This window comes from Mauremys mutica, chromosome 7, assembly GCF_020497125.1.
Source record: "Mauremys mutica isolate MM-2020 ecotype Southern chromosome 7, ASM2049712v1, whole genome shotgun sequence".
Lineage (NCBI taxonomy): Eukaryota > Metazoa > Chordata > Testudines > Geoemydidae > Mauremys > Mauremys mutica.
In genome coordinates this window covers 85,561,735-85,586,055 of record NC_059078.1, presented here as the reverse complement: position 1 = coordinate 85,586,055, position 24,321 = coordinate 85,561,735, and the positions used below count along the sequence as shown (strand labels likewise).

At 46.3% G+C, this 24,321-nt stretch overlaps 1 protein-coding gene across 2 annotated transcripts in view; it reads right to left on the bottom strand.

Moving 5' to 3' along the window:
* CCAR1 (cell division cycle and apoptosis regulator 1) overlaps window positions 1-12,263 on the bottom strand; it is a 43,944-nt gene extending 31,681 nt beyond the window's left edge. For both annotated transcript variants that reach the window (XM_045024426.1, XM_045024427.1), the window contains exons 1-2: window positions 12,120-12,263; window positions 10,202-10,319 (exon numbers count right to left, since the gene is read on the bottom strand). In XM_045024426.1, the coding sequence (XP_044880361.1) occupies window positions 10,202-10,274 (73 nt within the window). In that variant the 5' untranslated portion in view covers window positions 10,275-10,319; window positions 12,120-12,263. The remainder of the gene's footprint in view (window positions 1-10,201; window positions 10,320-12,119) is intronic.
* Window positions 12,264-24,321: the final 12,058 nt, after the last annotated feature.

The following is a 24,321-nucleotide window of genomic DNA, read 5'->3' as shown; positions in this document are numbered from 1 at the left end:
CTGCTATAGCTAGTGTGCTTACAATGGTACTTAGAATGTTTGCAAGCACTTTCACGTGTAGACACAAAGTTCCATGAGCATGAACTAATGCTGTAAATGCCAATACTTTCTAGTGTAAACCAATCCTAAGAAAAATCTAACTAGAAAGTTTGTGAAACTCACAGGATATTTTAATAATTTCTATTATGTAAATTTGAGGGGCAAAATCTGAAATTGTACCATTGTAATTTTGTAAAAAGAGTTGCATCTTTGTTGATTTTAGTTAAATTTTGTTAAGCATTTTGCCACAACACCACAGCACAACACATGCTGGTAAAAGCAGATCAGAAGAAATGAAACTGAAAGAACTACTTCTGTAGATAACACTGTTTCTACTTGGAAAAATACTTCACGGGTTCCAAAACTACTTTCAAATCTACATTACGGATGCCAAATTATAGCTCACTAATTAAATACAGAAAGAGGAGGCTTTTCAGAGCGGAATTAATGGGATCTGAAGGGAACCATATCCTCCTTTGAGCTTGTCTTCTAGGCTTGTTATGAGGGAAAAAAAATATACAGAAAAAAAAAAAGGAATCCTCAGAACTACAAAATATCATCTAAAGATTGTAGAGGTGAGCAGACCAGGCCAGAATCCATTTAACTTTTCATAGATTTAATAGTTTTAGGATTTTTACTTAAATTAACAGAATTGTATATTTAAACAAAAGACATAATCTTCACTTCATTAAGCAAGTAGTGAAGTAATAATTCTAAATTTGTAACATTACAATCATTTCCTTATTAATAAACCAGACTAAATCTTTGCTACAAGATGAAACAGGAGAAGTTGACTGAGAAAGGAGAAATAGATCTATATTTGCAGGATGCCTATGCAACCTTAAGTGTCAAGGTAGAAGCCTCTAAAAACAGCAGTGTGTTAGGGCTATGCACACATGCCCTCTTCGTGGGACCAAAAATGTGATCCTAGGATTACTTAAGGAGCCCTAGCACAGCCCAGTTCCTTTTCACAAAGAGCCTAAGACTCAAAAAGAAGAGGAAAAGTGCACATCTAGATAAGAAATCATGTCAACTAACTACATTTTCTATTAAGTAGCTTCTCTTTCTCCTTCAAAAATCTCAAATACAGAATCCCACTTATTGGACATTATGTAATCAGAAAAACCCATGGAATAATGATGGTCTAGCAGCTAAGGCACTGGATTGGTATTCAAGAGACCCAGATTCAATTTCTAACTCTGACAAAAACTCCTTCTGTGACTTGGCCAAGTATTTAATTTGTGTCTAAACACCCCCCCTCCACCCCTCTGAAGTGAAAATACTACTACTCTCTTTCAAGGGTTTCTGTTGAGATTCATAAATCTCCAAGACAAAGAAATTTCTCATGCATAAAGACTACTGCCTTAGATTTACTGGCATTTGAGTTTAGATACTGAGACATCTGTACCCTCATAGTAGGTTTGTATGTAAAGTGTTCTTGAGTTAGACAACATCTGAGTAAATACAGACTGTCTTCTGTGGAATTCTCTCCATATGCTATACAAATAGTGTGTGAGGTCTACGTAAAGGTAACTAAGGACATATTTAAAATGTAGGCTGCATAACCATCTACCACCACAGGTAATTCTTGAGGATTTGAGGGGAAAAGCAAGGTTTGATTTAGGTTTAAAAAACAAAACAAAAAAAACAGATTTTTTTAAGTCAGAAATTCAGGATGGCGGCACAAGACGTTCTTATTTATATGGAACACCGTATAAAGACCTTGGATTTCACGCATTCTCCCTGTCAATAACAAATCATTCCTTCTAGATATATCAAGAGAAACTTCAAATGGCTCAAATAGTGATCCCATAAGGACTGCGACCATCACATCTAAAGAGCAGGAAGGTAGACTCCTTAGGCCTGGTCTACACTGGGGGGGAGGGGGGGTTCGAGCTAAGGTACGCAAGTTCAGCTACGCGAATAGCGTAGCTGAACTCGAAGTACCTTAGTTCGAAGTACTTACCCATCCTCACGGCACGGGATCGAAGTCTGCGGCTCCCCCGTCGACTCCGCCACCGCCGTTCGCGGTCGTAGAGTTCCGGAGTCGACGGGAGCGCGTTCGGAGTTCGATATATCGCGTCTAGATGAGACGCGATATATTGAACTCCGAGAAGTCGATCGCTACCCGCCGACCCGGGCGGGTAGTATGGACATACCCTTAGTATTGTTGCAAGAAAATCCTAAAATAACTAAAGCTAAAGAAGAATCTATTTCGTTTGACAGTACTTTCTTTGTACAGTCAGTTTCAGTTTCCCCTGAGAAGTCTAAGTTATTCTTGTTTATGTGGTTTTCTTTCAGAGGATATCAGGAGAGAAAAAAGTTTAAAGAAAATGTGTACACGGAACCAAAAAAGATGGGAGAGAGACCAACTTCCAACAGTTTTTATTTACTACAGTTAATACAATCCTTTCAAGTATCAGAAAGTTTAGGATGTTTTTATAAAGATTAATGACAATAAGGAGACCCTTAAAAAATATCTTTTCAGTATCATGTGAAAACATGAAAGATACTGAATCTGAGATAGGGCTTCTAGGTTAACCTGCCTGAGTATGCTGATTGAAGAAAAAAAATAAAGTAAGTTGAATTGTGGACATTAACTGAGTACTACCCAAGCAGAGTCCACAATGAAAGGTCTCCCACTTCAGGGCACAAGTCTTCACATAACGTTTACTGAATCACCACCATAATTTTTACTTTATATTCAAAAGGTAGTTAGAGAAGTGAACAAAGTACAGCGATAATGTACTCTCATCAACCTCTTAGTAAGGAGATGGGTCACTGATTTCTGCACCAGAAGTCTCCCTCCCCAATGTTGGTGCTTTCTTACCAAGTTACCTTGCATTACAATAAATCAAACCTCAAAGTCACAAATACATGGAAGGTTAAGGCCTGGACTGCATCAGATAAGATAGGGCACAGCAAAAGTAGCTTTTTTATAGTTGTCACTAGATGAGATTCCAGGTTGTATAAGGCATCAACACGGCGTAGAACACGGCACTTGAATTTGACAATGAGGGGGCAGATGTCCTCCAGAGATTCATGTTAGTGTGGTAGCATGTTCTTCCAAGATTTTGCCTGTCCATTCCAAAGTGATCTGAGTCATGCCAAGGTTTAACTTCATCCAACTACTCTTTATCCAGGTACTGATCTTTGCCATGCAGGCCTTGAGATAAGTGAATGATGGTGTTTGTATTAGCGATAAGGGAAATATCCACATATTGCTGTTATCTGACTCAGCAGTCTTATGATTTTTTTCCCAGTAAAGTAATCTGTATTGCAAAACAATAGCTTCTTGAGTATTTAGACTACTGAATGCTTTAATGAAAGTGATAAGACTGCCCTCTTCAAATTAAGTCTTAGCAATTTCTATTAGTAGGGGGTCCTAGATGCTCATTACATGTTCCAGTTTCACCCAGATACTCAGTAATGCAATCAACCACATTCTCAGTGGGGATGGAGTCATAAAGCTGTGTCTCATCACCATATTGCAGACATTGCAACTCATGTCTCCTCCCAACATCACATGCACATTAAGCAAGAGGAGATGACAAGATGGGACCACAAAGAACCACACAAGAGCACCACTAGAGAAGGACAGTGCTACTCAAGAGGAAGAGTGACAGTCCATCATCAAGAGCACCCTCAGATGTGCTGACAACCACTACCAACAATGTACTCAGTTCTCCTCCACAGGCGGTCAACAGCCACAAAGGACATGGGTCTTGAGCACAAGTTGATGGATGAACTACTCCCAAAACCCAGAGAGTGACACTGATTGAAACTTAAGCAGAGAAGACTTGCCATTTGTCCCCTCCTGCACATATTCTTCCCCAAGCAAGGAAGACAATCTTAACCAAATCAGCAGTGGAATAGGCAAATTAAGAAAGTTACTCAAGTCCTGTTCGTTTAAGATTTCCAGATTGAATTTAGAATGAAAGGAACTGCAGGAGAGTCATACAGGTGCGCCTGACTCTAGAATACATGCAAAAGCATCTTTCAAAGAATCTAAACCTCTACGTCCTCTTGATCAAAACAGAAAGGAATATGAATTCTCTTTAGAGGGAAAGCGATCTAATGGAAGTGTTCACTTTTGAAATATGCAGGCTAACACTGAAGACTTGAGGGATCAGTTATGCTGAGCAGCGTATACTTTGGAATGAGGCTGTCCACTGTGCTTGTGCTCCTCCCCAGAAGATCATAAAATCATAACAATGTAGGGCTGCAAGGGACTTTGAGAAGTCATTCAAGTCCATTCCCCTGCACTGAGGCAAGAACTAGTAAACCTAGACCAGTCCTGACAAATGTTTGGCCAAATTTCTTTCTTTCCGGCTGGTAGCCTGGACGTACCCTTGGAAGCCTATTCCAGAACATAACTACCAGTATAGTTATCAAGTTTTTCCTTACAGCTAACAAATCTCTCTTGCCACAGATTAAGCTCATTATTTCTTGTCCCCACCTCCAGCGGGTACAGAGAACTGATCGGTGTCCTCTTTATAACAGTTCTTAGCATATGTGAAGACTTATTAGGGCCCCCCCGCCCATTTTCTTTTCTCAAAACTAAACATGTCCAATTTTTTTAATCTTTCCTCATAGGTCAGGTTTTTAAACCTTTTACTTTTGTTCTTCTCTGGATGCTCTCCACTTTGTCCCCATCTTTCCTACAGTGTGGAGCCCAGAAATGGATACAATACTCCAAATGAGGCCTCACCAGTGCCCAGTGGAGTGGGACAATTATCTCCTGTGTCTTATATACACTCCTCCTATTAATATACCCCAGAATATTAGCCAACAATGTGATGTACACCTGCACCTCAATAGAACGCGACCCGATATAATACGAATTCAGATATAACGCGGTAAAGCAGTGGAGAGCCCTGGGCCCTTTAAAGCACCACCTGAGCCCCGCTGCCAGAGCTCTGACAGTGATTTAAAGGGACCAGGGCTCCTCACAGCAACTGGAGCCCCGGGCCCTTTAAATTCCCGCTGGGGCTCTGGCAGCCAGGCTTGGGCGGTGATCTGAAGGGCCAGAGGCTCCAGGCGCTGCGGGGAACCCCGGGCCCTTTAAATCCCCATCCAAGCCCTGCTGCCGGAGCTCTGGCAGTGCTTTAAAGGGCCCGGGGCTCCCCACAGTAGTTGGAGCACCAGGCCCTTTAAATCACCGCCAGGGAAGCTAGTCCAGTCTGGCACGGCGTATCGGACCAAACCCGATATAACACAGTCTCACCTATAAGGCGGTGAGATTTTTTGGCTCCTGAGGACTGCGTTATATCGGGGTAGAGGTGTAATTGCAGAAAAGGCTCAGTGTGTGATCCACTATCAACCCCAGATCCTTTTCAGCAGTTATTCATCATTTTGTAGTTGGGCATTTGATTTTTCCTTACTAAGGGAAGTACTCTGCATTTGTCTTCATTGAATTTCACCTTGATTTCAGACCAATTCTCTAATTAGTCACAGTCATTTTGCATTCTAATCCTGTCCTCCAAAGTGCTTGCAAAAAACTATTCCCAGTTGGTATAAAAGCCCAAGATTGAAGATGAGGTTCAAGATGGCAAAGTTGGGTTGTCCAAGCGCCCCAAGATTCATTTTCCTCACTGTCAATTAATATAGCACAGGGGTTCTCAAACTGGGGGTCACAAGGTGGATACACAGGGGTTGCCCCCATTAAATTACCCCTCATTTTTAATTTATGGGGGGTCACACTCAGAGGCTTGCTGTGTGAAAGGGGTCACCAATACAAAAAGTTTGAAAACCAATGATATAGCACAAAGCCATGTGTTAAGATTAATCAGAAAAAGAAAAGCTTTCAAGTCAAAATCAGATTGTTCCAGGTTCAAAGAAGTTTATAAAAAAAATCTGGCTTCACTGGTTATCCACAAATCTTGATTCTGAAGATGGTCCCTACTAAGGATTGCAGCCAAAACCTAAAAGGTGTCACAATCACTGCTGATGGAAACCCTTGCAGGCATTTATGGGAAATGTCCAGCACTATTACTAGGATCTGCAAATATGCTTGCATCTATGAGACTCATTCTCAAGATTTTCTGTAATGCTCATCCCCATAATATCTACCCTTAACCAGCGCAGAAAGGCTTTATTCCAAGTCTTGCAAACAATAAATGCAGGAAGCCATGAAACCAAGGATCTTTACTGGGTTGCTTGCAAGCTGCAATCTTGACAGAGAAGGCTGCTGGAGAAAAGTTGCTTATAACTTTGCCAAACTTTAACAGTTTCAGCTGAAAATTTCTGTGACAGATGTCTCCTCTTTCAGAGAATGAAGATGGGGGAAACACCTTATTTTGACCACATTAAAAAGTCCTTGGGACCTTCTCTTCAAAATACTAGCACTTCCATGCTTTGGAGCAGGCACTTGAAATTTGAGAGGTGGAGGCTTTTGAGTCTGGAATGTGCCTTTTGCCCTCCCCATGAAAATCCACCCAAACTTGGTCAGGTTATAAGCCTTTGAAAAAAAAAGTTCAGTAAAGGTTTACTAGAATTCAACAGCTAAACCCTGGTGAGTCCATTCTCATTGAGCACGTTCAAGTCTCTCACCTCTCCTAGTGTTGACCAGTTTGCTCATGCACCAACTCCAGAGTGACTGAGCATGGTCCCTCACCTCACAACTCTTACAGCTCTGGTGGTTGCATGCACCAACCCCCTAGCGCAACTGAACATGTGCCAGGCCACTTCACTGCAATGGAGGCTCTGAACCAGGGTAGGGCCAAGCACTGTATCTATTAGATTTCTGGGAACTGGGCGGGCAGAAGCCCGCCCAATGCTAAAGGATCCCCCCCACAGCCTAAGGGGAGGACCTACAGGACCTCAGAAACCCACTAATTTCGGGGGACAACTAATAAAAGAACAGGGACAGGAGTGCAGTCAAAGGGTTATAAGAAGGGAGCCTGACGGGGACACCGAGCAGAGAACCCCAGACAGCGCCCACTGCTCCTTGAAGGCGTCAAGGGAGCCAGTGGACGCCGCCCAGAGGAACTCCGCCCAGATACGTGAACCGACTAAGGACCAGAAACAAGCCCCACAGTCGCAGGAGTCTCCATTGGCCAACCGCCTCTCCCTGGTCACGTAGATGGCCAAGCATTGTAACAAGGCAGAAAGTCTCTCTCCTGTGCCCCCAATGGCTCCCGCTGCTGGCAGTCAGAAGCCATCTGATTCAAATGCAAGGGGGACAAGAGACAGCAAAAGTGAAAGGAATAGATAGGGAATGCCACTGGTTTGGCAATGAGAGAAAGACAAGGAGACAGGGAGTAGAGCTGGGAGAGTCTGACTGGAGGGGGAGAGAGCTTGGACAAGGAGATGGGAGGTGGAACTGCAACTGGCTAGGCAATGAAACTAGGATGGGGAGGAGAAGTCTAAAGAGTGGTGATTGGGATGTGGTAGGCAAGGAGAATGAGTCTGGAACAAGGATCCTGGTACGGGGAAGAGAAAGGATCTGGACAAGTTTGAGGGGACAGGGCAAAGGGGGTTAAACTTTAAGAGTGGGGAACAAGCAGAAAAATCTATGCTCCCCAGAACACATTCCCCTATAGAGCCTGGGATGGAACCAAAGATTCCTGATTCTCAACATTCCTCCTGCTGTCAGCAAATACTTTGCCAATGGGTTTCACAGTTATACCATCCCCCTCTACTGTTGCTCCATATAGAAATAGTATGTTATCTTCTATTAGTTACTCCATTAGCTCAAATGGCATTAGTCTGAGTGGTGGAATTAAAGGTTCCAAATGTGATGATCCACATGGGTGTCAATATACTGCCATGTGATGGAAATTGTGTTTTCAGTTTGCTTTTTTAATAAGTCAGGAAATTACATACAAAAAATATACTAAGAACATTATTAAGGTTGCATTAAAGTCAAGCACTCAAAAGTTAGGAAATGCCCCCAATTAAGGTTGTTTGTGTAACCTTAATTTGGCCCCCTAGTGAATATGCATTGGGAATGAGTCTTCACTTACATGATTACATACTATATTTTTCCACAGAACCCCTGCCTCATCCAGTGCATAAGATGGACCTGCACTGAGGATGAATTAGGACTGTTTAGCGAAGGAGACTTGTCTGCAGAATTCCTGCCTCATTTGTTACAGAAGTTGGAAGATGAGTAACAAATGACACAGGTGATGGCAAAAAGAGAAAGGTATCATGATTAAGACAGTTAAATGCTGCCTTGGAGAACTGAATTCTATCCCTGCCTCTGCCACCAAGTTCCTGTGTGATGCTAAGCAAGTCTCTTAAACCAAACTTTTTGGAGATGGTCACTAACTATGTTTCTTATTTTTTCTGGATGCCCAGCTTGAAACCCTGGAACCTCATTTTTGTAAAAGTGCTGAGCACTCTCAGCAGCAGCTGAAGTCAATGGGAGCTGTGCTTGAATATATAGTCACCTATAATGCTAAGTACCTTATAAAATCAAGTCCTAAGCATCTCAAACTGAAAACATAAAATTAGTGCATACTTTTGATCTTACTCGGTGCCTCAGTTTCCCATTTGTAAAATGGAGATGAAAATACTCTTTCACAGAAGATTTGGGAGACAAATTAATTTGTGTTTATGAAACACTCTGATATTATACTGATGAGTTTCACAGAAAAGTCCATGAGAAAATTAATAATTCTGTCTTTAGAGAAGAGTTTGAATAGTGTGCTGTAAAAAAGGCCTAAACTAAAGCCACACACTGAATAATGGGAAAACAAAATATTGCTTATTTGCTCACTAACTGAGCACACTGAATGAGGCAGGGGCTCTGTGGAATAAAATAGTATGTGATTGTGTAATTAAAGTCAGTATCATAATACATATGCACAAGGGGACCAAATTAAGGTTGCACAAGTAACCTTAATTCCGGCACTTTTTTAACTTCCACGTGCTTGACTTTGCAATCTTAATACTGAAATAACCCACAATGTTTAGTTCTGGAGTGCCTCTGTCTCCTCTCTTGGGTCGTAGCAAGCCCACAGCAACAGAAGTACCAAAACACTTGATTTCTTTGACTACTATATAGCAATCTTCAGATTCACGTTGCTGCTTGGGAACCTTTACACTCCTTTACATCTAGAAGAGATCCCTCCCTAAAATACAGCCAGTTGACATAGCTTCAAACAAGTTAGCCTGCAATTTGATTGGGGATTTTAGAATTGCATTAAGATAACTGGCCACAATGATTGAAAAACACTCTTTTGAACATCAAGACAGGACTTGTGGTGCAGGTAACTTTGATAGAGGGTTCCAGTTTGCACAGAGAGTGCAAGCACATCCCACGAATAGGAATCTATACAAGCGATTCTCAAAGAAGAAGTACTTACTACAATACACAAGTACATTCAGTAATAAGCAAAAAGCAAACACCCATTGTGTAGATATGTGATACTGGTTGAAGTTTCCTAAGGTGAAACTCTTAGGATTTCCAAGCAGTTATTCCATCAGCCTTTACTAATCCTTTTACATTTCATCTTGAGTGACGAATTACCATGGTCAAAATGCATTTTACACAACTTTGGATATAAGTGACTTAAGTTGTTCACTAAGATACCTAACTGATTACCATTATTATTTCATTCAAATCTAAGACAGTCAACCTTTAAACGTTAACTGACTTGTTTGGTAAATATTCTGTTATCACTATATCATTTATGTATAAATATCTTCTTGCTGTATGTTTCAGTGTATGCATCTGATGAAATGGGCTGTAGCCCATGAAAGCTTATGCTCAAGTAAATGTGTTAGTCTCTAAGGGTACATCCAGACTACCCGCTGATTGATCGAACTATCAGGGATCAATATATCGTGTCTAGACGAGATGCGATGTATCGATCCCCGAATGCGCTCCCATCAACTCCGGAAGTCCACCAGGGCGAGTGGCGGTAGCGGAGTCGACAGGGGAGCTGCGGCCATCGATCCCGCATCGTGAGATGGGAGGTAAGTCAAAATAAGATACGTCGACTTCAGCTACCCTATTCCCGTAGCTGAAGTTGCGTATCTTATACCGACCCCCCAGTGTAGACCAGGTCTAAGGTGCCACAAGTATTCCTGTTCTTTTTGCGGATACAGACTAACACGGCTGCTACTCTGAAATATATCATTCTGCACAACAGTAGAATCTGCAATTCAACTAGATGTCAGAGTTCAAACATTAAATGATATACAAACTGACCTGGTTGAGATACTGCAGTGGCTGTAAACTGAGTAGCCCATGGGGGATTCTTCTGTCCTCCAAACTGAGCCATGATGGAAGGCAAAATCCTCAGTGTTTTATCTTCTATAACTGTGATCTATTAAAATGAATAAGCAGCTACTGTTATAAATATTTCAGCTAATATTAACAGTATTTTAAAACATGTTCCACAAACTTTTAACTATTCCATTCCTAGGTCAAAGTTTTCTTTTTATACATGAGTCTGGTGTTCAACATGCAAAGCTTCTGAGCTCTGTCAAATCAATGTGCAATCTAACAAATGACAGAATGAGATCTTACTCTCATTGAGACACTGAAGAGCCCTTCATAGAATCATAGAATATCAGGGTTGGAAGGGAACTCAGGAAGCCATCTAGTCCAACCCCCTGCTCAGGGCAGGACCAATCCCCAGACAGATTTTTGCCCCAGACCCCTAAATGGCCTCCTCAAGGGCTGAACTCTCAAAACCAGGGTTTAGCAGGCCAATGCTCAAACCACTAAGCTATCCCTCCTCACATCTTGACAACAAAACTAAAGATATTTAAATGTACAGGAAAAGCTGAAAACTGAATTAAATTAAAGTTTCTAATGAGGTCTGGGGGGATTTTCACAGAAGAATAAAACAATATTTAAATAAGCAAAAATCATTTTTGTGCTCAAAGTCACTCACTCTCCAAACATGGTTGGTTAGGAACATGCAATATATAAATTTTGGGCACTTTTGCTGAGCAGTACAATTGGAAAGTTACACCCAGATAGTTACACCTTTAAATAGGAAGGTTAAGATAGCAGTGAAGACACAGCAATCCTTCTTTTAACTAGAGTTGTTAGTCTCTAGGAGTGCAAGTTAAAGCCAGGTTGAACTCATGCTGTTAACCTGAGTTGCCTTCACTGCTATTTTAACCAGAGTTAAAAACACACTTTTTTTTTTGCAGCGTAGACACCCTAAGTAAGTAATAAGTGGTAAATCCAGTCAATATACAAACAGTTCTTGTGGCATAGAGAGAACGCTTAAATGCCCTCCTCCTTCCCACCTCTGTCACTCTCCCCCCGCCCCCGCCCCATTAGCTAGAGTCACTACAGGAGTTATCTGTCGCTCTCCACCTGTTCCTGGACTTTTTCAATTCAGATTATTTGTTAACTTGCATAGTCATTTGCAAAATGACTAAAGCTTTAACACTTTCATTTAATTATGTATTTAATTATGTACAGACCGTCCCACTAATCTCACAGGAATGACTCACATACGTATGTACAGGGTTGGGACGTAAATTTGTCTACCGAACATTACTCTTCATTGCGATTTGTATTACAGTAGCACCACGGGGCCCCAGGCATAGAGCAGAACCCTAGCGCGGTGGGCCCTGTACAAACACAGACAAGACAGTCGCTGCCCCGAGAGCCACCCCGCAGAGTCCCGGTAATAACCAAGGAGGAAGGGGGCTCTGCCCGCAACTCACGGTAACCTCGATGCTCGAACCCCCTAAGAATCGAAGCCTGGGCCTGCAACCTGAACGGGCAGACAGCGAAGACGGCAGGGGCTGCTCTGAGGGAGTCTCCGCGCGCCCTTGTGAGGCGGCGGGGGCGAGGGCAGGTCCGAGTGAGGGAGTCTCGGTGCGGGAAGCCGAGGGCAGGTGGCCGTGAGGAAGCCTCCCGCTGCCCCGAGCGAGGCCGAAGGCCTCTGAGGGATGGAATCTGCTCAGTAACGGCCCAGGCGAAGCAAGCGGCTTCGTGCGCTCCTCCCCGGCAACAATGCGGGGCCTGAACGCGGGAGCGGGGCCTACCCCCAAGGGATCCCGTCCTGCCTAGACGGGCCTGTTAGAGGGGCGGGCGGGCCGGAGGCCCCCATCGTTCCCTTCGGAGCCTCTCTGCCGAACCCCGCGAGCACCCCTCGTACCTGAGCCAGGCCAGGCTGGGCCTCACTGGAGCCATTTCAAACCCATCTAGCCCACACACATACGCTGCCGCGGCTCCCCACTGCGCATGCCTCCCAGGACGGAGCGGAAAGGGCCGACGGCGCCTACTGCTGACGTTAATTAAAACGTGCGTCCCCCCGCACGTGCTCCGCCAGGGTCTCCGGCGCCACAGCAAGGAAGACGTCACTACTGCGCACGCGCAAAGAGGCGACCTCCGGGCGGGCTCCTGCCGTGGAGGTCGCGGGGAGAGGGCGTAGGCACTTGCTCTGGATGAGGCACTTCGCCGCCATGTTGCTTCGGGGCATATGACTCAAAGGCCGACAGTACCGCCATCTTGTTTTCGGGCAGAGGCTCCCTTGTTGTGTCAAGCGATGCCAATGTGACCTATTTCTCTCTCGCTTGGACCCCGCAGGATTCTCCCTGGCTGTGCTGAATTTATGACACCTTTATGATGCCTCTTCCGTGTGCACCTGCCCCCCCCAAGACTCCTGTACAAAGATCCCAGCTAAAGGAAACTCCAAAGGCTACATGACTTTTTCCTTATTATTTACATGACTCATTACAGAACCTCAGTGTAACTATTCTTTACTAATGATGTACATTATTTCAATATAAAAGTGATGAGGCACCACATTTGTGTGGAACTTTGGTACTGAGATGAGGAATATTTGAGAGAAATGTGCTCCATGAGCATTCAAGGCACTAAATGCTGCATGGCTACCATGCAGAAGGGCAGATCGAGCTGCAGTTGTGCAATGGGACTCCACTCCACAAAAAGTGCACACACATTTCACAGCTGTTGTTGCTGCACCAGCACACAGGACCATTTGGGATAGAGGAAGAACAGAAACATGAGCAGGGCTATGAGTATATGCAACTGCTGGAAATATGTTCCATACAAATAATACAGACGTCTTAGCCTACGGGAGGGGGGGTGTGCTAAGGTTTGACTTACATGGAGATTTCTTGCAAAAAGCTACGTGAATTGGGCTTTTGACTGAAGACAAGCATTTGCTTTGGGCTGAAAAGCACCATAACAACGTAAGATACTGCTGGTTTCATTAAGAGCCCAAAAAGGCATGGATCTTACAAAAGCAAAATTTTACTCTTAAAGAGTTTACTGATATATATTGCTCCATTTCCAATTATATATTGGAAATGGAGCAAAATCCATTTAAAAGGCACAGTGCAACCAGAATTTTTCCCTGAGGGTATATTTTGGCTTCATCCCAATGAGTCATGACACATTCCACATTCACAAGTGGCACAAACTGCTTTATGTTCTGGCAGAGTAACTAGAATCAAGCAACAGTGCACAAAGTACTCCAGATAAATATAGAGTTGAAACAAATAAATTATCTCATTAAGGTGCAAAGAGAGGCAAAGTTATCATATTTATAACTTTATTTATATTGCATTTTAGCTACTGAATAAATTTGATGATTTAGAACAATCTTTACATTGTGAAGCATAGTTCTATAAATTTAAATTCTTTATTCATCCTACTATGCTTACTCAATCTAATCCTTAAGTAGTCTCATTGAAGTCATCTATCTTGTGTGAGTAACTACTCAGTCCAAATAAAGACTGCAGAGCATGGCCCCAGTATAGTTGGTACAGTTCAAGAGATCAAGCGATGTTTACAAGCAACACTCCCTACCATGCTCCTCAGTTATGGAGCATCTCAATGTGCTTATGAAGCATTATAATAAACAGGTCCAAACATTTAAACTGAAAACTAGCTGTGCCATGGGGTATGTGATTATAGCTGTTTACACTCACAGAGTTCCCTTACTGCATTTTCTGAGCTAGTAGTTTTCAGTGTGCTAAACTAACATCCGTGGAAGGAATGCCTCTTTTTTGTTAGTGTGAGGAGCAGTATCAGATCAGCACAGTGAGGGGCTGGTAACCAGAGACAAGACAGAGGGGTAAGTGTAGGGACTAATGGTGACCTGGCAAAGAATGTACAATAATTAATAACATAAACAATAATTGTAAAAATACACATAAGAGAAAAGTGTCTGGAGTTAGAGAACAAACTATTGTGGGTTGGTGGAATAGGAAGAGGATCTAGAAGAAATACAAAAGTGAGCTCTGAGCATATTAGCAATGGTTATAGTCATACTCTACCTGAGACAACAGGAAATCAAGATTGCAATTCTCCTTAAACCTCTAAATCAGTGGCTCTCAACCTTTCCAGACTACTGTACTCCTCTCAGGAGTCTGATTTGTCTTGCATACCCCCAAGCTTCACCTCACTTAAAAACTACTTGCTTACAAAATCAGACATAAAAATACAAAAGTATCTCAACACATTATTACTGAAAAACTTACTTTCTCATTTTTACCATATAATTATAAACTAAATCAATTGGAATATTAATATTGAACTTACATTTCAGTGTAAATATATAGAACAATATAAACTAATCATTGTCTGTATGAAATTTTAGTTTGTATTGACTTTTCTAGTGCTTTTTATGTAGCCTGTTGTAAAACTAGGCCAATATCGAGATGATGCATCCCTGGTTAAGAACCATTGCTCTAAATCATCTCCCCACAAGAGGAGGTCAGTGGAATAACTCATAAAAAGGCCCTTTGGCCAACAGACCAGAGAACAATAATTTTACTAGAAATACAACTAATTTTCAGAACTATGGTAAGAACATAAAAATGGCCATATTGGGTAAGACCAAAGGTCCATCTAGCCCAGTATCCTGTCTTCCGGCAGTGGCCAATGCCAGCTGCCCCAGAGGGAATGAACAGAACAGGTAATCATCAAGAGATCCGTCCCCTGTCGCCCATTCCCAGCTTCTGGCAAACAGATGCTAGGGACACCATCCCTGCCCCTCCTGGATAATAGCCATTGATGGACCTATCCTCCATGAATTTATCTAGTTCTTTTTTGAATTTTTTTTTAAATTTAAATTAGCCTCCCCCTTCACTGGCAAGTTTTTGGCATTGTCCTTTACATGTATGGTGTGGGCAAGACTCATATTGAGTTATTTGGTCTCTGGATCCGCCTGTTTCCAAGTTAAAGCAGGTTGTTGTGACTTTAGTGCTAACAAATAGCAGAAATGGCATGGAAAAAGCACTGGGAAAATATGGTTAAATAAATATTTTATATATTGTGATAGAATCTGATGGATAACAAGGATTTATGGGAGGAGAATGAACAAAGGAAAGAAACTGAACATCAGGAAATACAGCTTATTAGTTAAATTTATTAGTGGGTCTTTCTTTGTCTTTGCCCTATGGCAGGGGTGGGCAAACTTTTTGGCCTGAAGGCCACATCTGGGTGGGGAAATTGTATGCAGGGCCATGAATGTAGGACTGGGACAAGGGGTTGGGGTGCAGGAGTGCAGGGTGCAGCAGGGGGCTCAGGGCAGGGGGTTGGGGTGCAGGAGGGATGTGGGGTGCAGCAGGAGGCTCAGGGCAGGGGATGGGGTGCAGGAGGGGGTGTGGAGTGTGGGAGGAGACTCAGGGTGGGGGGATGGGTACAGGAGGGGTGTGACAGGAGATCAAGGCAGGGGGTTAGGGGCTCAGGGCAGGGGTTTGGGGTGTGGGGTCAGGGCCGGCTCCAGACCCCAGCGCGGCAAGCACGCGCGTGGGGCGGCCCTTTCCCGGGGGGGCGGGAGGCTGGGCCGGCGGACCTGCCGCAGTCATGCCTGCGGGAGGTCCACCGGAGCCCCGGGACGACTGGACCTGCCGCAGGCATGACTGCGGAGGGGGCGCTCGTCCCGCGGCTCGGCTGTACCTCCCGCAGGCATGCCTGCGGCAGCTCAAGCACAGCCGCCGGACCTGCGAACCGTCCGCAGCTGCGGGAGGTCCAGCCGAGCCGCGCGACCAGCGGACCCTCCGCAGTCATGCCCGCGGGAGGTCCGCTGCTCCCGCGGCTCCGGGGCGCCTCCCGCGCATGACTGCTTGGGGCAGCCAAAAAGGTAGAGCCGCCCCTGTGTGGGGAGCAAGAGGGGTTTGGGGTGCGGGCTCCAGCCTGGCGCTGCTGACCTCGAGCGGCTCCAGGGTGGCAGCGAAGTGCAGTGGGGCTAAGGCAGGCTCCCTGCTTGCCCTGGCCCCACGTCACTCCTGGAAGTGACCAGCATGTCTGGCAGTGGCTCCTGGGGGTGGGGCAGGCAGCTCCACCACACACTGCACTCGCCTGAGGGTACCACCCCCGAAGCTTCCATTGGCCGCAGTTCCCTGTTCCCAGCCAATAGGAGCTGTGGGGTGCGGTGCCTGCAGGCGAGGGCAGCACATGGAGCCCTTTCCCACACCCAGGGGCCATAGGGAATGGTGCCGGCCACTTCCAGGAGTGGCGCAGGGCCAGAGCAGGCAGGAAGCCTACCTTACTCCGCTGCGCCATGGGGCTGGCAATCCTGCGGGCTGGATTGAAAGTCCTGATGGTCTGGATCCAACCCATGGGCCGTAGTTTGCCCTCCCCTGCCCTACGGTGCACCTTAGAAATTTCGAACAGGTTTATTTTTCAGGACATTTAAATGCTGATATGGAAGAGCTAAGAGTTGAAAACCATGTTTTGTCATGGCTTGCGTGGCAGTGTCGCTAAAAGCTGTGTAGTGTAGACATAGCCTCAGTGCTTCTACCACCCCACTCCACCCCAATTTTATCATCTGTAACCCTAGGCACCCTGTGTTCAGACCTAAATACTACTGCAATTATATCTTAGGCTGGGGGGGATCCTTTAGCAGTGGGTGGGCTTCTGCCTGCCCACTTCCCGGAAACCCAATAGGTACTGCAATGATATTTGTATACAATGTGCCTTGTGAGGGTTCATCTGAAAACTAATAACTCACTCATCAATAATATCATTGTGAAATGTATGGGATAATGCTTTGTGAGGAATCATGGATACTCAGTGATATTATGCTTTACAGTCTGTGACTGAAAGGTGTTTAAACTAGGCACAGCACGGGAGTTAATAACAGGTTTTCTAAAGACAAAGCAAAGAGGCCAATCGAGGTGTGGCCTAATTCAATGGGCTATTAATTTGTAGCTGAAGTTGCTGGAAGATAATGTTTACACTGTAAATTGGAGCAGGAAGCATCACATTGGAACACAGCAGGGGACACTTTATTCAAGATGGAGTCCCCCCCAAGGAGACAGAAACTGAACTCAAAGGCTTAATGTTACTGTAGCGGGGTGGGCACCTGCTCCAGCCTTAAAGGGCCTAAAACAGCCCAGAGAGGCGTGTGGCTGGGAGCAAGTAGTTCCCAGGCTGATTGGGGAAGCAGGCTCAGCTGTGGCCATGCCCCAATTAGGGCTCAGCTGGCCCTTATAAGACCATGGCTACACTTGCAAATTTGCAGTGCTGCAGCAGGGTGTGAAAACACACCCTCTCCAGCGCTGCAAATTGCGGCGCTGCAAAGCGCCAGTGTGGTCAAAGCCCCAGCGCTGGGAGCGCGGCTCCCAGTGCTGTACGTTATTCCCCACAGGGAGGTGGAGTACGGACAGCGCTGGGAGAGCTCTCTCCCAGCGCTGGCGCTTTGACTACACTTAGCGCTTCAAAGCGCTGCAGCCATAGCCTAAGAGGGCAGCGGGCCAGGAACAGAGTCACTCTCTCTAGCTTGAGAAGGGTTTATTGGCTGGGAAGTTGAACAGTGTACCTGAGGGGAACAGAGCTGGAGAATAGGGTAAGGGAGCTCCTGCCTGGAAAAGCCCCAGCCTGTGGCCTTGTTGGATGCAGCCCAGGGTAGGCAGAGGTAGCTGATCCAAACCCCCACCCTCCCCTTGCCTATGATGAGTGGCTTTTACACTGCTGTCTGACACAGTGAGTGGGGTCTAGATGGTGACTGGCAGTAGCCCAAGACTGAGTCAAGGTGGGGATAGTGGGGCGGGGGTTCCCCTGGGTGGGCAGATCCTAAGAGTGGGTGTACTGCCAAGGGGCAGCACTGGTGGACAAGGGGCACTGGGTCCAGCAGGGACATGGCGGGGGCCTAGCGGCAAGCAGGATACTGGCCTGCAGAGGGTGTCCAGGTCAAAAGAGCTAATTCGCAGGATGACTGACAGAAGGTGCTGCAGGGGTGAGTCTCACTGTATTACATGACCCTTGAAACAAAGGCAGATTTTGAGAGATGACACACAGAGACTTTGGATTACCCTTCATCTAAGGCAGGGGTCGGCAACCTGCGGCTCCCGGCTCGCCAGGGTAAGCACCCTGGCGGGCCGGCCCGGTTTGTTTATCTGCCGCGTCGGCAACTTCGGCCGATCGCGGCTCCCACTGGCCGCGCTTCGCGGTCCCAGGCCAATGCGGGAGGCAGGAAGTGGCGCGAGCCGAGGGATGTTCTGGCCACGGCTTCCTGCCTCCCGCATTGGCCTGGGACCGCGAATCGCGGCCAGTGGGAGCCGCAATCGGCCGAAGTTGCCGACGCGGCAGATAAACAAACTGGGCCGGCCCGCCAGGGTGCTTACCCTGGCGAGCCGGGAGCCGCAGGTTGCCGACCCCTGATCTAAGGGGACAAATAAAACTAACACCTTGGGCTCTGCTGTGGAACCTGGATACATAAGTCAGCCCTTGCTGGGAAAGAGAGACTGGTGAGGAAACAACTTTAAATAAAATCTGTAGCTTTTTAAAGTTAGGTCTTAACTATTAGAAACTATATTTTTAACTTTAACTATTTCTATCTTCTATTTTGTATCACTTAACCCATGTCCTTTTGTTAATAAACAGGTTTTATTTTTATCATAAACAAACTCAGTGTTGTGTTTAAAGGGAAGGATACGGTTACCAGACTAATAAACTATAATATACTGATTTATTTAAAAGAGCAGCAAAATGATTATCTTCTGTGAATACCTGGTGATAGAGGCTATGCATTGCAGAGGAACATCTGAGGTGCTCAAGGGCTGGTGTTCACTGATAGGCCACGTTTGAGCCACGAGAGCCGTGAGGAGTTTGCTGCTAAGGAATACAGACTCATTTAGCAGGAAGCTACACACAGTCTAAGCTCCAACAAAGCTCACTCATACTGAGACGGAGGTAACAGTGGCTTAGAGCTCTGAGTGTTCCCAGCGGCATGTTACACTGTCACAATACAAACTGGAGCTGTATAGAAAGGGGGTGGTGTTGAGGTGGATGGGGGTTACATCCCGAAAGCAGAAGAGAATGCATTGGCTGTCTGAGGAAAAGTTAGTCACAGCACTCCTTTCTTCCTAGGAAGATTATGAAATTTTTATCATCTGTGGGTACGTCTACACTACAGGATTATTCCGATTTTACAGAAACCGGTTTTGTAAAACAGACTGTATAAAGTCGAGTGCACGCGGCCACACAACGCACATTAATTCGGCGGTGTGCGTCCACGGTCCGAGGCTAGCGTCGATTTCTGGAGCGTTGCACTGTGGGTAGCTATCCCGTAGCTATCCCATAGTTCCTGCAGTCTCCCCCACCCCTTGGAATTCTGGATTGAGGTACCAGTGCCTGATGGGGCAAAAAATCATTGTCGCGGGTGGTTCTGGGTACAGCCTCACCCCTCCCTCCATGAAAGCAGCAGACAACCGTTTCGCGCCTTTTTTCCTGGGTGAACTGTGCAGACGCCATAGCACAGCAAGCATGGACCCTGCTCAGCTCAATACCGCAATCGTGGATGTTTTAAACACCTCGCGCATTCTCGTGCAATCTATGCTGAACCAGGACCTGCAAAGCCAGGCGAGGAGGAGGCGGCTACGGCAGCGCGGCGATGAGAGTGATGAGGACATGGACACAGAATTCTCTCAAACCGCGGCCCCCTGCGCTTTGGTGATCCTGATGGTAATGGGGCAGGTTTTAGCCATTGAACGCCGATTTTGGGCCCGGGAAACAAGCACAGACTGGTGGAACCGCATAGTTTTGCAGGTGTGGGACGATTTGCAGTGGCTGCGAAACTTTCGCATGCATAAGGGCACTTTCATGGAACTTTGTGACTTGCTTTCCCCTGCCCTGAAACGCCAGAATACCAAGATGAGAGCAGCCCTCACAGTGGAGAAGCAAGTGGCAATAGCCCTCTGGAAGCTTGCAACGCCAGACAGCTACTGGTCAGTCGGGAATCAATTTGGAGTGGGCAAATCAACTGTGGGGGCTGCTGTGATGCAAGCAGCCAAAGCAATCATTAAGCTGCTGCTACGAAAGGTTGTGCCTCTGGGAAACGTGCAGGCCATAGTGGATGGCTTTGCTGCAATGGGATTCCCTAACTGTGGGGGGGCGGTAGATGGAACCCATATCCCTATCTTGGCACCGGAGCACCAGGGCACCCAGTACGTAAACCGCAAGGGGTACTTTTCAATGATGCTGCAAGCACTGGTGGATCACAAGGGACATTTCACCAACATCCACGTGGGATGGCCGGGAAGGGTTCATGTCGCTCGCATCTTCAGAAGCACTACTCTGTTTAAACGGCTGCCGCAAGGCAATTACTTCCCAGACCAGAAAATAACAGTTGGGGATGTTGAAATGCCTGTCGTTATCCTGGGGGACCCAGCCTACCCTTTGATGCCATGGCTCATGAAGCCATACACAGGCAGCCTGGACAGTGGTCAGGAGCTGTTCAACTACAGGCTGAGCAAGTGCAGAATGGTGGTAGAATGTGCCTTTGGCCGTTTAAAGGCGCGCTGGCGCACATTACTGACTCGCTCAGACCTCAGCCAAACCAATGTCCCCTTTGTTATTGCTGCTTGCTGTGTTCTCCACAATCTCTGTGAGAGTAAGGGGGAGACCTTTATGGCGGGGTGGGAGGCTGAGGCAAATCACCTGGCCGCTGATTACGCGCAGCCAGACACCAGGGAGATTAGAAGAGCACACCAGGAAGCGGTGCGCATCAGAGAAGCTTTGAAAATGAGCTTCATCACTGGCCAGGGTAGGGTTTGACTGCTGTGTTTGTTTCCCCTTGATGAACCCCCACCCCCTTGATTGACTCATTCTCTGTAAGCAAACCACCCTCCCCCTTCGATTACAGCTTGCTTAAGGAAATAAAGTCACTATCGTTTAAAAATCATGTATTCTTTATTAATTCATTATAAAAAGAGGGAGAGAATTGAGAAGGTAGCCCGGGTGTGGTTTGGGAGGAGGATAGGAGCGAAGGAAAAGGCCACTAAAAAAATTTCACATTAATGACAGCCTTTCGGTTGGGCTGTCCACGGGGGTGGAGTGGGCGGGTGCACGGAGCCTCCCCCCCACGCGTTCTTACACGTCTGGGTGAGGAGGCTAAGGAACATGGTGAGTCGGGAGGGTGGTTATACAGGGGCTGCAGCGGCACTCTGTGATCCTGCTGCCGTTCATGAAGCTCCACCAGACGCCGGAGCATGTCAGTTTGATCACGCAGCAGCTCCAGAGTTGCATCCTGCCACCGCTGATCTTCGTGCCGCCACCTCTCATCTCGAGCGTCTCTCCTGTCCTCACGTTCGTCCCTCCTATCCTCACGTTGGTCCCTCCTGTCCTCACGGTCACTGGCATCTTTCCTGTACTTTACTACCACGTCCTTCCACTCATTCAGATGCGCTCTTTCATTGCGGGTCACTTCCATGATTTCGGAAAACATTTCTTCTCGCATCTTTTTTTTTCCGCCGCCTTATCTGAGATAGCCTTCGGGACGGAGTAGGGATGCTTGAAAAATTTGCAGCTGCATGAGGGAGGGAAAAAAGGGAGAGAAGTATTTAAAAAGATACATTTTACAGAACAATGGTTATACTCTTTCACAGTGAACTGCACTATTCACCTTACATAGCACATGTGATTTCACTACAAGGTCGCATTTTGCATCTTAATATTGAGTGCCTGCGGCTCTGGTGTTACAGATCTCACAGACGCAGGTCCGGGCATCAGAATTCAGCTTGCATGCGGCCATGGTAAGCCACTGTCTTTTGGCTTCTGCAACCTTCATATATACACAGTGCTTTACCCCTCCCCCCACCGCATGGCTGGTATCATGAAAGCTCACTGCTAATCACCCCCTTCCCCCCCCCCACTGCGTGGCTAGTAGCTGGGAAGATCCCTGTTAGCCAAACGTGAAAAAGCTCATCGCTATTTCACTCCTCCCCTCCCCCCGCTTGGCTACGTGCAAGGAAGGATTTTTTTTTAAGCAGCAGGCCACGAACCCAGTAGGAAAATGGGCATCTCTGTCCCCTTAATTAAATTCCTGATTTTCAACCAGGTTACCCTGAACAATATCACTCTGCTGAGGATAACACAGCGAGATAAAGAACGGATGTTTCTTGAATGCCAGCAATCACCGGGACCATACGCAGCTATGTTTTGTCATGCAATGATACCCGATTACTTGCTACATGGATGGCGTGGTAAAGTGTCCTACCATGGTGGACGGAACAAGGCTGCCTTGCCCAGAAACCTTCTGCAAAGGCTTTTGGAGTACCTCCAGGAGCGCTTCATGGAGATGTCCCTGGAGGATTTTCGCTCAATCCCCAGACATGTTAACAAACTTTTCTAAGTAACTTTACTGGCCGCGAATGCATCCCAAGTCCTCAGGGCAAATCAATCATTAAAAAACGCTTGCTTTTAAACCATGTTTTATATTTACAAAGGTACACTCACCAGAGGTCCCTTCCAAGGCTTCATTGTCTGGGATAGTGGCTTGGGAGGGCTGGGAGGGTAATTCCGTCTGGGTCAGAAAAAGCGCCTGGCTGTTGGGGCTAATGGAGTGCTGTGTGCTCTCTGCAAGCTCATCCTCCTCTTCTTCATCGTCATCTTCCCCGTCCGCAGAATCCTCAGCCATGCCTGAGATTACAACCCCCACCTCGGAATCCATGGACAGGGGGTAGTTGTGGCGCAGCCCCCTAAAATTGCATGCAGCTCAGCGTAGAAGCGGCATGTTTTTGGCCCTGCACCGGACCTTCCGTTTGCTTCTTTGGTTTTCTGGTAGGCTTGTCTGAGCTCCTTAACTTTCACTCTGCACTGCACTGAGTCCCTGCTGTGGCCTTTTTCCATCATAGCCTTGGAAATTCTTTCAAATACTTTTTCATTTCGTCTTTTGGAACGCAGTTCTGTTAGCACTGAATCCTCTCCCCATATAGCGATCAGATCCAGTACCTCCCGTGCAGTCCATGCTGGAGCTCTTTTTCGATTCTCAGGAGACTGCATTGTTAACTGTGCTAATGAGCTCTGTGTGGTCACCTGTGCTGATGAGCTCTCCACGCTGGGCAAGCAGGAAATGAAATTCAAAAGTTTGCGGGGCTTTTCCTGTGTACCTGGCCAGTGCCTCCGAGTTCAGATTGCTGTCCAGAGCGGTCAGTGGTGCACTGTGGGATACAGCCCGGAGGCCAATACCGTCGATTTGCGGCCACACTAACCCTAATTCGATATGGTAATTCCGATATTAACGCTACTCCTCTCGTCGGGGAGGAGTACAGAAACCGGTTTAAAGAGGCCTTTATATCGATATAAAGGGCCTCGTAGTGTGGACGGGTGCGGCGTTAAATCGGTTTAACGCTGCTAAAATCGGTTTAAACGCGTAGTGTAGACCAGGCCTGTGTTCCTGGTATCTGGCCTCTCCCCACACTGAGCCATGCTTCCCAAGCTAGGGGAAATGTGAGTGGGAGAAGGATGCAGTTGGGGAAACAGCGTGGTGTCCTTTTGCTGTGAAGAGGCATGGGCTCTGTGTGGTGCTCATCTGAAACCTGTCAAAATAAAGTTGTAATGTGTCTTTCCTTCTCCATTTCACTGTTAGGCAGGCACGGGGACAGGATTTTCTGGTGATGCTGCAGTGTAGGGGGGATGGGGGCTTTCTTCATTTGCATCTCCCTTTGCTTGGAAACTCATCTACATGTGAGAATATAGGCAATTCCCAGTCAAATTGCTTCCCAGTTGTGGAAGCATATTTCAGCAACTACCTCTGACCCAATGGAATACAACTGTATCTAATGTTAAAACTATAGACCTGATACTACAGCTTATTCATCAAAACATATTTTAATATTCTGGTCCCCACAGAGGCTAATAGTATTGGGCCTTATAAATGCTGATCGCTCTTGGAAATGTAATTCCCTTGGTCAAGTCCTACATTAGCTCATCTTTTGGGAGTGTCCCATCACAATTTCAGGCATGAGATGGGTCAGAGTGTTAGGTAAAAAGCAAGTCCTACTCACCTCTCCAGCACCCGAGTTTGTGCGGAGTTGGTATAGGGCTCAGAAAACTGTCAGAGACCAGACAATAATTCGTTGATCAACGGGCTCACACCATCC